The sequence below is a fragment of the Bombina bombina genome, chromosome 3 (assembly GCF_027579735.1).
Source record: "Bombina bombina isolate aBomBom1 chromosome 3, aBomBom1.pri, whole genome shotgun sequence".
NCBI lineage: Eukaryota > Metazoa > Chordata > Amphibia > Anura > Bombinatoridae > Bombina > Bombina bombina.
In genome coordinates this window covers 450052973-450067826 of record NC_069501.1, presented here as the reverse complement: position 1 = coordinate 450067826, position 14854 = coordinate 450052973, and the positions used below count along the sequence as shown (strand labels likewise).

Here is a 14854-nt window from a genome sequence, read left to right as displayed (position 1 = left end):
ACGACAAACAGGGAAGACGTTTGTCGAAAATCCTTAGTTGCCTGCAAGTAGAACTTGAGGGCACGAACTACATCCAGATTGTGTAGAAGACGTTCCTTCTTTGAAGAAGGATTTGGACACAAGGATGGAACAACAATCTCTTGATTGATATTCCTGTTAGTGACTACCTTAGGTAAGAACCCAGGTTTAGTACGCAGAACTACCTTGTCTGAGTGAAAAATCAGATAAGGAGAATCACAATGTAAGGCTGATAACTCAGAGACTCTTCGAGCCGAGGAAATAGCCATTAAAAACAGAACTTTCCAAGATAACAATTTTATATCAATGGAATGAAGGGGTTCAAACGGAACACCCTGTAAAACGTTAAGAACTAAGTTTAAACTCCATGGCGGAGCAACAGTTTTAAACACAGGCTTGATCCTAGCTAAAGCCTGACAAAAGGCCTGGACGTCTGGATTTTCTGACAGACGCCTGTGTAACAAGATGGACAGAGCTGAGATCTGTCCCTTTAATGAGCTAGCCGATAAACCCTTTTCTAAACCTTCTTGTAGAAAGGACAATATCCTAGGAATCCTAACCTTACTCCAGGAGTAACCTTTGGATTCGCACCAGTATAGGTATTTACGCCATATCTTATGGTAAATCCTTCTGGTAACAGGCTTCCTAGCCTGTATCAGGGTATCAATAACCGACTCAGAAAAACCACGTTTTGATAAAATCAAGCGTTCAATTTCCAAGCAGTCAGCTTCAGAGAAGTTAGATTTTGATGTTTGAATGGACCCTGTATCAGAAGGTCCTGTCTTAGAGGTAGAGACCAAGGCGGACAGGATGACATGTCCACTAGATCTGCATACCAAGTCCTGCGTGGCCATGCAGGCGCTATTAGAATCACTGATGCTCTCTCCTGTTTGATTTTGGCAATCAATCGAGGAAGCAGCGGGAAGGGTGGAAACACATAAGCCATCCCGAAGTTCCAAGGTGCTGTCAAGGCATCTATCAGAACCGCTCCCGGATCCCTGGATCTGGACCCGTAGCGAGGAAGTTTGGCGTTCTGGCGAGACGCCATGAGATCTATCTCTGGTTTGCCCCAACGTCGAAGTATTTGGGCAAAGACCTCCGGATGAAGTTCCCACTCCCCCGGATGAAAAGTCTGGCGACTCAAGAAATCCGCCTCCCAGTTCTCCACTCCCGGGATGTGGATTGCTGACAGGTGGCAAGAGTGAGACTCTGCCCAGCGAATTATCTTTGATACTTCCATCATTGCTAGGGAGCTTCTTGTCCCTCCTTGATGGTTGATGTAAGCTACAGTCGTGATGTCGTCCGACTGAAACCTGATGAACCCCCGAGTTTTTAACTGGGGCCAAGCCAGAAGGGCATGGAGAACTGCTCTTAATTCCAGAATGTTTATTGGCAGGAGACTTTCCTCCTGATTCCATTGTCCCTGAGCCTTCAGAGAATTCCAGACAGCGCCCCAACCTAGTAGGCTGGCGTCTGTTGTTACAATTGTCCAGTCCGGCCTGCTGAATGGCATCCCCCTGGACAGATGTGGCCGAGAAAGCCACCATAGAAGAGAGTTTCTGGTCTCTTGATCCAGATTCAGAGTAGGGGACAAGTCTGAGTAATCCCCATTCCACTGACTCAGCATGCACAATTGCAGCGGTCTGAGATGTAGACGTGCAAAGGGTACTATGTCCATTGCTGCTACCATTAAGCCGATCACCTCCATGCATTGAGCTACTGACGGGAGTTGAATGGAATGAAGGACACGGCATGCATTTAGAAGCTTTGTTAATCTGTCTTCTGTCAGATAAATCTTCATTTCTACAGAATCTATAAGAGTCCCCAAGAATGGAACTCTTGTGAGAGGAAAAAGAGAACTCTTCTTTTCGTTCACTTTCCATCCATGCGACCTTAGAAATGCCAGAACTAACTCTGTATGAGACTTGGCAGTTTGAAAGCTTGAAGCTTGTATCAGAATGTCGTCTAGGTACGGAGCTACCGAAATTCCTCGCGGTCTTAGTACCGCCAGAAGGGCACCCAGAACCTTTGTGAAGATTCTTGGAGCCGTAGCCAATCCGAATGGAAGAGCTACAAACTGGTAATGCCTGTCTAAGAAGGCAAACCTTAGATACCGGTAATGATCTTTGTGAATCGGTATGTGAAGGTAAGCATCCTTTAAATCCACTGTGGTCATGTACTGACCCTTTTGGATCATGGGTAAGATTGTCCGAATAGTTTCCATTTTGAACGATGGAACTCTTAGGAATTTGTTTAGGATCTTTAAATCCAAGATTGGCCTGAAAGTTCCCTCTTTTTTGGGAACCACAAACAGGTTTGAGTAAAACCCTTGTCCTTGTTCCGACCGCGGAACCGGATGGATCACTCCCATTAATAACAGATCTTGTACACAGCGTAGAAACGCTTCTTTCTTTATCTGGTTTGTTGACAACCTTGACAGATGAAATCTCCCTCTTGGGGGAGAGAATTTGAAGTCTAGAAGGTATCCCTGAGATATGATCTCTAGCGCCCAGGGATCCTGAACATCTCTTGCCCAAACCTGGGCGAAGAGAGAGAGTCTGCCCCCCACTAGATCCGGTCCCGGATCGGGGGCCCTCGGTTCATGCTGTCTTTGGGGCAGCAGCAGGTTTCCTGGCCTGCTTGCCCTTGTTCCAGGACTGGTTAGGTTTCCAGCCTTGTCTGTAACGAGCAACAGCTCCTTCCTGTTTTGGTGTAGTGGAAGTTGATGCTGCTCCTGCTTTGAAATTCCGAAAGGGACGAAAATTAGACTGTCTAGCCTTAGCTTTGGCTTTGTCTTGAGGCAGGGCGTGGCCCTTACCTCCTGTAATGTCAGCGATAATTTCTTTCAAACCGGGCCCAAATAAAGTTTGCCCCTTGAAAGGTATATTAAGTAATTTGGACTTAGAAGTTACATCAGCTGACCAGGATTTTAGCCACAGCGCCCTACGTGCCTGAATGGCGAATCCTGAGTTCTTAGCCGTAAGTTTGGTTAAATGTACTACGGCCTCCGAAATGAATGAATTAGCTAGTTTAAGGACTCTAAGCCTGTCCGTAATGTCGTCCAGCGTAGCTGAACTAAGGTTCTCTTCCAGAGACTCAATCCAAAATGCTGCCGCAGCCGTAATCGGCGCGATGCATGCAAGGGGTTGCAATATAAAACCTTGTTGAACAAACATTTTCTTAAGGTAACCCTCTAATTTTTTATCCATTGGATCTGAAAAAGCACAGCTATCCTCCACCGGGATAGTGGTACGCTTAGCTAAAGTAGAAACTGCTCCCTCCACCTTAGGGACCGTTTGCCATAAGTCCCGTGTGGTGGCGTCTATTGGAAACATCTTTCTAAATATTGGAGGGGGTGAGAACGGCACACCGGGTCTATCCCACTCCTTAGTAACAATTTCAGTTAGTCTCTTAGGTATAGGAAAAACGTCAGTACTCACCGGTACCGCAAAGTATTTATCCAACCTACACAATTTTTCTGGTATTGCAACAGTGTTACAATCATTAAGAGCCGCTAAAACCTCCCCTAGTAATACACGGAGGTTCTCCAATTTAAATTTAAAATTTGAAATATCTGAATCCAATCTGTTTGGATCAGAACCATCACCCACAGAATGAAGCTCTCCGTCCTCATGTTCTGCAAGCTGTGACGCAGTATCAGACATGGCCCTAGTATTATCAGCGCACTCTGTTCTCACCCCAGAGTGATCACGCTTGCCTCTTAGTTCTGGTAATTTAGCCAAAACTTCAGTCATAACAGTAGCCATATCTTGTAATGTTATCTGTAATGGCCGCCCAGATGTACTAGGCGCCATAATATCACGCACCTCCCGGGCGGGAGATGCAGGTACTGACACGTGAGGCGAGTTAGTCGGCATAACTCTCCCCTCGCTGTTTGGTGAAATTTGTTCAATTTGTACAGATTGGCTTTTATTTAAAGTAGCATCAATACAGTTAGTACATAAATTTCTATTGGGCTCCACCTTGGCATTGGAACAAATGACACAGATATCTTCCTCTGAATCAGACATGTTTAACACACTAGCAATAAACTTGCAACTTGGTTACAATCTTATTTAACAAAAACGTACTGTGCCTCAAAGAAGCACTAAACGATTAAATGACAGTTGAAATAATGAACTGAAAGACAGTTATAGCATCAATCCTTAAAAACAACACAACTTTTAGCAAAGGTTTGTTCCCATTAGTAAAGTAACAATAATTAAATTTGAAACATAAAAATTACAGAGCAACGTTTTTTAATCACAGTCAATATATAAGTCTCACAGCTCTGCTGAGAGAATCTACCTCCCTCCAAAGAAGTTTGAAGACCCCTGAGATCTGTTAGAGATGAACCGGATCATGCAGGAAATACAAGAGTAACTGACTGGAATTTTTTGATGCGTAGCAAAGAGCGCCAAAAACGGCCCCTCCCCCTCACACACAGCAGTGAGAGAGAAACGAAACTGTCACAATTAAAACAAGCAACTGCCAAGTGGAAAAATAATGCCCAAATATTTATTCACTCAGTACCTCAGAAAATGCAAACGATTCTACATTCCAGCAAAAACGTTTAACATAATAAATACCTATTAAAAGGTTTAATGTACTTTTAACAGAGTAATTCCGGTGAAATACCATCCCCAGAATACTGAAGTGTAGAGTATACATACATGTCATTATAACGGTATGGCAGGATTTTCTCATCAATTCCATTCAGAAAATAAAAACTGCTACATACCTCAATGCAGATTCATCTGCCCGCTGTCCCCTGATCTGAAGCTTTTACCTCCCTCAGATGGCCGAGAAACAGCAATATGATCTTAACTACTCCGGTTAAAATCATAGTAAAAACTCTGGTAGATTCTTCTTCAAACTCTGCCAGAGAGGCAATAACACGCTCCGGTGCTATTGTAAAATAACAAACTTTTGATTGAAGTTATAAAAACTAAGTATAATCACCATAGTCCTCTCACACATCCTATCTAGTTGCTGGGTGCAAGAGAATGACTGGGAGTGACGTAGAGGGGAGGAGCTATATGCAGCTCTGCTGGGTGAATCCTCTTGCATTTCCTGTTGGGGAGGAGTTATATCCCAGAAGTAATGATGACCCGTGGACTGATCACACATAACAGAAGAAATTGGGTTTAGTGTCCCTTTAAGGATCGCTGGATACTTTTTGCCTGTTTATTATAAAAGCTATGCCTCACAAATGACAAGGTATGCATACTAATTTAGTAGCTAATAAATCTCATTACATAGTTCTAATACATTTCTAATTCTTATTTTGGAAGACACACTCATACATATAAATATGTCTGTGTATATTAGGTAAGAGAAAATATTCCAGCACGAAAAAGGCAATAGTTAAAGTCCATATAGTACAGCAATCACTATGCACAAGCCTTGAGTTAAAAGTGAAAATATTTAAAGAGACAGTCAACACCAGAATTTTTGTTGTTTAAAAAGATAGATTATCCCTTTATTACCCATTCCCCAGTTTTGCATATCCAACACAGTTATAATACACGTTTTACCTCTGTAATTATCTTGTATCTAAGCCTCTGCTGACTGCCCCCTTATTTCAGTTCTTTTGACAGACATGCAGTTTAGCCAATCAGTGCTCACTCCTAGGTCACTTTACGTGTATGAGCTCAATGTTATCTATATGAAACATGTGAACTAATGCCCTCTAGTGGTCAAAATGTATTCAGATTAGAGGCAGTCTTCAAGGTCTAAGAAATTAGCATATGAACCTCCTAGGTTTATCTTTCAACTAAGCATACCAAGAGAACAAAGCAAAATTGGTGATAAAAGTAAATTGGGAAGGTGTTTAAAGTTGCATGCCCTATTTAAATCATGTTTGGTTTTTTTTGGACTTGACTGTCCCTTTAATCGAAATGCATTAAAATTATGAAGTCGAAGACAAACTCTCATTGAAGTGGTAATGCAGCTAATACGTAAGTTTGTCTTCCACTTCATCATTTTAATGCATAGCGAATAAATATTTTCACTTTTAACTCAAGGCATGTGCATAGTGATTACTGTACTATATGGACTTTAACTATTGCCTTTTCGTGCTGGAGATTTTTCTATTACCTACTGTGAACCAGTTCACCTGCGGACTTCGCTAGAGGTAGTGACGCCACTAACCAGGGTGTTTCTTCTATGGGGCTGAGGACAGCGGCGTCTTTCTCCGAAATTTAAGGTATTGCAATTGTTTACCCTATTTCTGTATCAGTGCAATCCCTTATTTCCTTTCTTTCTTACTGTGTGTATATTAGTACTTGCTTTTTAAAACACAAAAAACAAAAAAAAAAGAATGCACTCAGCTAGCATCCAGTAGTGCACTGTTTCACCTTCAGCAAATGATACCAAGAGAATAAAGCTATATATGTAACATATATAATTGTAATATTTGTCCCTTGTCATAAGCACACAGAATGCCCTGCTAGCTCCCAGTAGTGCACTGCTTCCCCTTCAATAACGGATACCAAGAGAATGAAGCTATATGTGTGACATTTATCATAAGCTCACCCAATTAACATGAGCATAATTGTGAATATAATGTAAAGTCCCTGGTCTGTCACTCCTTTAGTGAACAGCTCTTTATACAAAAAAAAAAAAAGTTGGGTGCCTGTGCTTCGTCTATGTCTCCATGTTTTTAGAGGATGTAGCTTCATCAGGTGGTCATAGAAACGTTATATCATTGTCATAGGGCTATGGTTTAGTAGACTGAATATTTTTATATATGCAGGGTGGAAATTTCTGTATTTTGTAATATATAGAGCTGAAAGATTTGGTTATATTTAAAGGCACATTGTAGGCAACCTTTTTTTTTTTCAATCATCTAAAAGTGAGGATTTCAAAATGTGATATGTTCCTGTCCTAAATAAATCATTTTTTTTTCTAGTCATACATCCAGAGGTATATTCTTCACTGTCCCTGACTCAAGCATACACATGTATGCCTGCTTCTGATTTGTTCATGAGTTCTCTTCTTGTCTGAAGTGGCACAGGAGAATAACTGTGAATATGTATTTTAATGGACATGAGAGCAATGACGTGCAGTGAGGTCAGAGGCTGGTGAGGCACTGGCTGTCATGCGCCTGAGAAACACATATATGAGCTCAATATAGCCTTATACTGAGCAACAAGGATTATAGTTGGCAGTAATATTTGTAAATCTCAGAACAGTTCAGCCTCTCACATTATAAAATACACTTACTAAGTTGTTATATATACTAGGTAGCAGCAAGGGCTATTGTTGGCATTAATATTTGTGCACCTGAATTTTCACAATTAAAATACTGCTGTTAGGGCATTGTAGCACTCACCCTGTGGCTGTTGTAAATGTAAACATATGTAAAATATGTGGATAGCTTACAAAACCATGATATATGAAAAAAAATAAAGTGAACATTAAACTTGTTATGAAAACATTGAATGATCATTCAATAAATCAGGTACTATAAAAAAACTTAAAATTTATAGCAAACATTTATAGGCATGTATTCATATTTCTTGATCCTGTGTTTCAGACATTGCAACTGAAGGTTCCAAAGGGTTGTTTCATAAAAATACATTACAGGCGTTTTCATGTAAACTCTCACTGGTGTCAACAAATCTAAATTAGCAGTAGCTTCCTAAATTACAAATAAGTCTTTGCATTTTTTTTGGACAAATTATGGCCTAAAAGGTCAAAAAAAGGTCTAGTATGTACTCCAGAAAAAAACAACACATCATTATTTTTCAGTTATGGGTAGTTTAAAAGGAATTTAATATGTATTATTCATTATGTATGCTCTCACATAAAGTATATCTAGAACGTCTATTTAATATAAATAATCAAAAAGATTTCAGATGGTCTAAAACAGAAAACATGGCACAATATGTTATATAAATACAAAAATGGGTCCCTCTTTACTAATACATGAATATTATAATATTTTAAGAAAAGGAGAGGGGAAGAAAGATAGAGATAGAGAGAGAAGGAAGAGAGAGAAGGAAGAATAAGATAGAGAGAAGGAAGAGAGAGAGAGAGAGAGAGAGAGAGAGAGAGAAGGAAGAGAGAGAGAGAGAGAGAGAGAGAGAGAAGGGAGAAAGAGAGAGAAGGGAGAAAGAGAGAGAAAGAGAAGGGAGAGAGAGAAGGAAGAGAGAGAGAGAAGGAAGAGAGAGAGAGAGAGAGAGAGAGAAGGGAGAAAGAGAGAGAAGGAAGAGAGAGAGAGAGAAGGAAGAGAGAGAGAAGGAAGAGAGAGAAGAGAGAAGAAAGAGAGAGAGAGAGAGAGAGAGAGAGAGAGAAGGAAGAGAGAGAGAAAGAGATGGGAAGAGAGAGAAGAAAGAAAGAGAGAGAAGGAAGAGAGAGAGAGAGGGAAGAGAGAGAAGGAAGAAAGAGAGAGATGGAAGAGAGAGAGAAGGAAGAGAGAGATAGAAAGAGAGAGATAGAAGGAAGAGAGAGAAGGAAGAAAGAGTGAGAGAAGGAAGAAAGAGAGAGAAGGAAGAAAGAGTGAGAGAAGGAAGAGAGAGAAGGAAGAAAGATATAGAAGGAAGAAAGAGAGAGGGAAGGAAGAAAGAGAGAGAGAGAAATAGAGAAGGGTAATTGTGTCACAGAACATTGTAGAATGCAAAATATGAATAGTAAAATAATGGAGGAGATTTAGTTTGTATAAAGAAATCCCCATAACATTTAAAAGATATAGTAAATTTATATCCCCAAACTGAAAATACAGGTCTCTCTCCGACCACTTTTAAGTCTGTAATAAGAAAAGTCATTGTCCTTAAAAGGGCATTTTGCTCTTTTGCATTTCCCTGAAAAGGGCATTTAGCTCTTTTAAGAAAAAGCCCAAACCCTAAACTAAAAAAAAAAAACACCCAAAAACTAACTAAATCACTAACCCCCGAAGATCAACTTACAGTTTTTGAAGTCCCGCTTGAACGATCTTCATCCAGGCGGCAAAGTCCTCATCCAGACGGCCTCTTCTAGCTTCATCCAGGCGGCGAAGTCCTCATCCAGGCGGCGAGAAGTCTTCATCCAGGCAGCCTCTTCTATCTTCAGCCAGACGGCATCTTCAATCTTCATCCCGGCGGCGCGGAGCGGGTCCATCCTGAAGACAGCATCCTCTTCATACAGTTGCCGCCGTATAATGAATCTTCAATGCAAGGTACGCGATTCAAAATTGCGTCCCTTGCAATTCTATTGGCTGATTTGATTTTGGAAATTCAAATCAGCCAATAGGATGAGAGCTACTGAAATCCTATTGGCTGTTCAAATTTAGCCAATAGGATGAGAGCTATTGCAATTCTATTGGCTGATTTGAACAGCCAATAGAATTCCATTAGCTCTCATCCCATTAGCTGATTTGAATTTCCAAAATCAAATCAGCAAATAGGAATGCAATGGACACCATTTTGAATCGGGTACCTTGCATTGAAGATTCAGTATACGGTGGCGACCGTATGAAGAGGATGCTTCTCTTAGATACTCATTAGCCTAATCAGAGTATGTGTATATTACAACATCAGTGTTTACAAATACAATAATTAACCCTTTTTGAGTGCTGTTTATGTAGTCTCTATTCATGTATTTAGTTTTAACTAGGTATTATTTAGTTAATAATTGTAAGTTTAATTTAGCTCTATTTAATTATGTTAAAGGTAGGGGGTGTTAGGTTAAGGGTTAGGTTTAGGGTTACGTTAGGGTTAGGGGTTAATATTGTTGCGATGTGGGGGGCTGGTGGTTTAGGGGTTAATAGGTTTATTTAGTGGTAGTGATGTGGGAGGTTAGAGGTTTAGGGGTTAATAACTTTATTTAGTGGCGGCGATGTTGGGGAGCGGTGGAATAGGGGTTAATAGATTTATTATAGTGTGGGCGATGTTGGGGTGCAGGGGAATAGGGGTTAATAACTTAAGTATAGTGGCAGCGATATTGGGAGTGGCAGATTAGGGGTTAATAGCTTTATTTAGGTGGCGGCGATATCAGGTATGGCAGATAAGGGGTTAATAACATTATGTAGATGCCAGCGATGTCGGTGGGGGGCAGATTAGGGGTGTTTAGACTCAGGGTTTATGTTAGGTTTAAACTTTATTTCCCCCCCCCCCCCCCCCAGACATCAATGGGGCTGCGTTACGGAGTTTTTCTTTCCGCAATCACAGGTGTTAGGCTTTTTTCTGACCCGCTCTCCCCATTGATGTCTATGGGGAAAGCGTGCACAAGCATGTCAAAACAGTGCTTGGATTGTGTGCGGTATGGCTGCGGTATAGAGGGTTAAATAACGCAACTTTTGTTGCGTTCGTTAATTTCCCTATAGCGCACATAACTCGTAATTTAGGTGAGAATTAATAACCATATTAATGATATATATATATATATAATAAAAAATGTATGACCATATTTGTGCCAGCAAACACAAGAGTGTTAGGAATGAACATAATTAAATAAAGCAGGGCAGGCAGGTCTTGATGATGCATGCATTGCCATTCAATGAGCTCCAGAATAAGATACTGTGACAGTGACACAGTCAGTGACAGACAGTAAAGTTGACTTCTTACCGGCGTGAGTGATTCGTTTCAAGAGGCGTCCTCCTGAGTCCTCAGTCCAGCCGTCCAGGCAGTCAGTCAAAGTGGCACTGGATTGTGTGGTCTGGCTGCCGCTGCTGGCCTAGCATGCCGCACTTCAAGTTCTAACAGTCACAGTGTCTGACTCTGGGGTTCGGTAGGCTCAGCAGCTCCTCTCGTTCAGTCAGTCCTCCTGTCTGGGGCCTGGCAGTCTGGCACTGGGCATCAGCAGCTCCGCTCTCTCTCTCCTGCAACGATTTCCCGGTGGTGACCGAAGCGTCACGTGACTCACGTGTCTCTGGACTGTGTCACACCCACACGTGAGTCGGCACTGCAGCTCCATCCTTTACTAGTTCCCGCAAGTATGTCCGACTCACGTGACGTGACATCACGTCGTCCACGCCCGGCACGCCTCACAGTCCCCAGACAAGAGAGACATGATCGTGATGATGGTCTCACTCCCGGCAGCACTGATTGGCTGCCTGTTAACTCCATCATAGAGGCAGTTTGGAGAGCCACCTCTATTGGAGCGTGGTTGGGCCGCAAGAATCTCAACTGGGTGGCGCTAGGTAGCTCATAGTGAGTTAGTAAGCCTATGCATACATGTTGCACAATCAATGGAGGGCAGCTGAACGGCTCACTGCCTCTCCTTAATTGAGATTGCGCAACATGAATGAGAGATTCATCAGGTCAGATCGCATTAGCATTGTATGGTGGCGTGGGGGGGCCTGGGGGGGCGTGGTCAGACTCAAGTTCATGCACAACACCACAGATTTTTTTTAAATTTATTCATTAATAAAAACATTTTTTTATGATTTGACAGGGGAGGCGCAGCCTCCCCTACCTCTTATCACTGCACGACTCTGCATTAGAGCCAATTCTATACTTTTACATCAGAAACTGTTTAAATATTTAAGAAGCATTTAAATTATAATTTGATGTATAATAATAATGTGAAATATGCATGTTTGCATATTTGCTCTTGAATTCCATAATGTTTCTGCACCAGTGACCTGTTGTTGAGTCTGCTATTATTAGCCAGCACCAGCATACAAGTGTGTTTTCAGCTGGACATTGCATCGAAACCCTTGGAGACTAGCAGTACCCATCACTCCACAAGAACGCGTTGTCAAGGAGCTAATCCTCAGATGCTCTGATGAGGACACTGCGAGCAGTGCACATTTTATATTGTGCCCACGTGACTTGCGCATCATCAATGACGTCATCCTGTGCCAATGCGAGCGTGCACACGGCTGCATTCTACAAAAGGAAAGGTAGAAATATATGCAGCCATACAAGGAATTTTATAGGGGGGGGGGGGGAGTTATAGTTGTACAAATCGGATGCTAAAAAGAAAGGGTTAATGGCGAGGCACGCAGTATAAATTTGCAGACACTGTCATCAAAGTATGTTCTATTACATTTTGTCTTTATATCAATCTTTTTTATGTCCATTTAAGCCCTTTTTTACGTGTGTACACACATAAGTAAAAAATGAAGTGTTCTGTTGTCAAAGCTATGTAAACACATCAAACAGAAGAAATTACACACCCAGTGGGGAGTGGAAGAGTTTAAAATTCTAAAATGTTTATTTTCAATTGTTCGTTTCAAGTATTGTATAGATACAGAGATAAGAAAGGTAGGCATTTGAGTGCTAAGATAAAAATGGCTGATCACCTTTCAAGCTTAGCCTATTTTGATGGGTTGTGGTTTCAAATAGCAAATCAAGCTATTTTGTTTACAAAATTAAACATAAATCAGCAATTTCTCATCAATCAAATCATTGGAATCACATTAAGTGGAAACCAATTTTACAGTACACTGCTCCTATAAATACATATTGTAAAATCAATAAACACTGTCTTTTTATCACAGTTTACAATGCTTTGCAAATGAAGAGCAGTTCAGGTGTCCTTTGTTATGGCCAGTTGTAAATTAGCTTGTGCTAACCAATCACTGTGCAGAATGTTAATTAAGTATAACTGAGGCATTCAAGCCTCCCTCATGTGATGAAGCAAATATAGCACTATACAATATTGTTTTATTTCATGGGGGTTAAATTTTGAGTTTAATGTCTCTTTAACCAAATCTGCGAGGGTGCATGAGGTAAATCTACATAATGACACTTTTCAGCCATGACTGTATTTATTTAACATTTTCAGGTTTTCCCTTTGACAGTCAAATGGCTACAAGCATTTTAACTCTTTCGTTACTAAGCCTTTTTAAAATAAAAGTACCTTCTTATTCTTGCAAGGTGTTCATTGTGACCACAGTGATCGCATAAACGTTATTAGGGGTCTCTAGACATAAGAGATTTTTTTGTTGCACATATAAGACCAGATTAAAAGTGATGAATTAACAAAATTTTTCGCTCAAGCCATAAGTGCGCTCTAAGTAAAATTTTAATGCAATTGCTTTAGTGCGCATAGTAGAAGTTGAAAGCACAACAGCAAAAAGTCCAGGTCAATTTATTATTGTCCGAATTAGGCCAATTCACCCTGTTTTCCGCGTGAGCCTTTAGGCTCGCCGCAAACAGGAGTTAAGAAGCTGCTCCTTAACTCATACACCGCCTCTGAGGCTGCGTACAGCGATCCTATACGATCGGGCTGATTGACACCCCTTGCTAGCGGCCGATTGGCCGCGAATCTGCAGGGGGCGGTATTGCACAAGCAGTTCACTAGAACTACTTGTTCAATGCTGAATACCGACAGCGTATGCTGTCCGCATTCAGCGATGTCTGGCGGACATGATAAGCTACAGCGTATTATGTCCGCCAGACTTTAATAAATTGACCCCAAAATTTCTTGTATTCTTTACATTGCTCCATCAAAATGTGGTAAAAGCTGTTTATCTTTTTCTCCTGGGTGAAATAGCAATTAAATAACAGTACATAGATCAAGTTTAGGGACAATAGTGTTTTCAATAAGTCAAATAGTTATAAATAGATGTTAAGAACTAAAGCTGAGTAACAGTTGCCCTTCTGAGGTGAAGGATCTGCATGTGAATCCAGTCTGACTGTCACAAGAGACATCTTGGTTGGATGACGGCAACTTCATGATAAATAAGAGAAGCTACTCAATTAAAATTTGTGCAGAAAGCAGGAAATCTACAAAACTATTTGTAAGCTTCCATCTTCTGAAGTTTCTACAATCCACAACTTTATTTTATTGGCCATTGGTTGTACCGGACATTTTCCTGAAAGACAACAGAATGTATGATAAGAACATGATTTAGGGTCAAAATATACATTTATTAAACCAGAGGGATCAGCTAGTAAGGCAAGAAAGAGTTAAGCTATAGAAATGAGGAAAATTGATGAGGCTGGGAGATAAAGGAGATAATCCTTTTTTACATTAAATCCTTTATTACACATCTGAAGGTTTCTATCATATCAACTCTATATTTTGTAAAAATAGATATTATATGAAAAAAGGTCATCAAAACTTTTTAGACAAAGTATTATTTAAGCTGCTCTCCTCTGAAAACTTTCTAGTTTAAATCTTTAGAAATACAGTCTCCAGAACTGTACATAATATTCAGAGATCTATAAAATGCAATAAAGACCTCACTTGTTTGATGCTTATATCTTTTCCTATCCCACTAGCCTTTCCTGCTGCACTATTGCTTTAACTAAAAGTGCCATGGAATCTATAACTAATCTTTTGGGTTTGTATCCTAAAATATGCATTTTTGCACTTGATGGGGTATTACACACATTAAAAAGGGGGGTCTAAAAAATTCAAATAGTTAAATAGTGCTCTTTTATTTTACAAAAGATAGATGTTTTAATGTAATATCTCTTAAAGGGACATTACACACTAAATAAATGCTAGCTAAATTATGTATTCAAAGAACAGATTAGTATGAGAATAACATGTAGATGTTTTATTTAAAGTTTCATTAGATGTTTAAATATTGACAAACTAAGTGTAAAGTTTTAGTGTCCATGAAACAATGGGAGCTGCCATGTTGTAACTTAGGTTACCTTCTCGGGTGTGGCCAATTAGGGACAGTTATAAATAGGTCACTAGAGTGTGCAGCCAATTGCTGTGGGGAATAAAACAGTGTTCTGCACTTCCACTTCTTACAGGAACTGAAAAGCTCAAAATTTCAGAATGGAATTACAGGAACAGAGAAGAAAATATATAATGAAAGTATATTGCAGATTTTTTATATATATATAATTTATCCTTTTATATTAACATCTTAAAGTTTTTTATGTCCCTTTAAGCCTATCTTTTATTTTGTTTTACTAATGCATTGCTGTTCATACAATGGCTACTT

General features: G+C 40.2%; 1 protein-coding gene across 1 annotated transcript in view; it reads right to left on the bottom strand.

Annotated features, from left to right (window-relative positions):
• Window positions 1–12140: 12140 nt before the first annotated feature.
• The window catches only part of LOC128653416 (complement component receptor 1-like protein), a 217719-nt gene continuing 215005 nt past the window's right edge, over window positions 12141–14854 (bottom strand). The window contains exon 11 of the mRNA XM_053706684.1: window positions 12141–13765. Coding sequence (XP_053562659.1) covers window positions 13735–13765 — 31 coding nt within the window. The 3' untranslated portion in view covers window positions 12141–13734. The remainder of the gene's footprint in view (window positions 13766–14854) is intronic.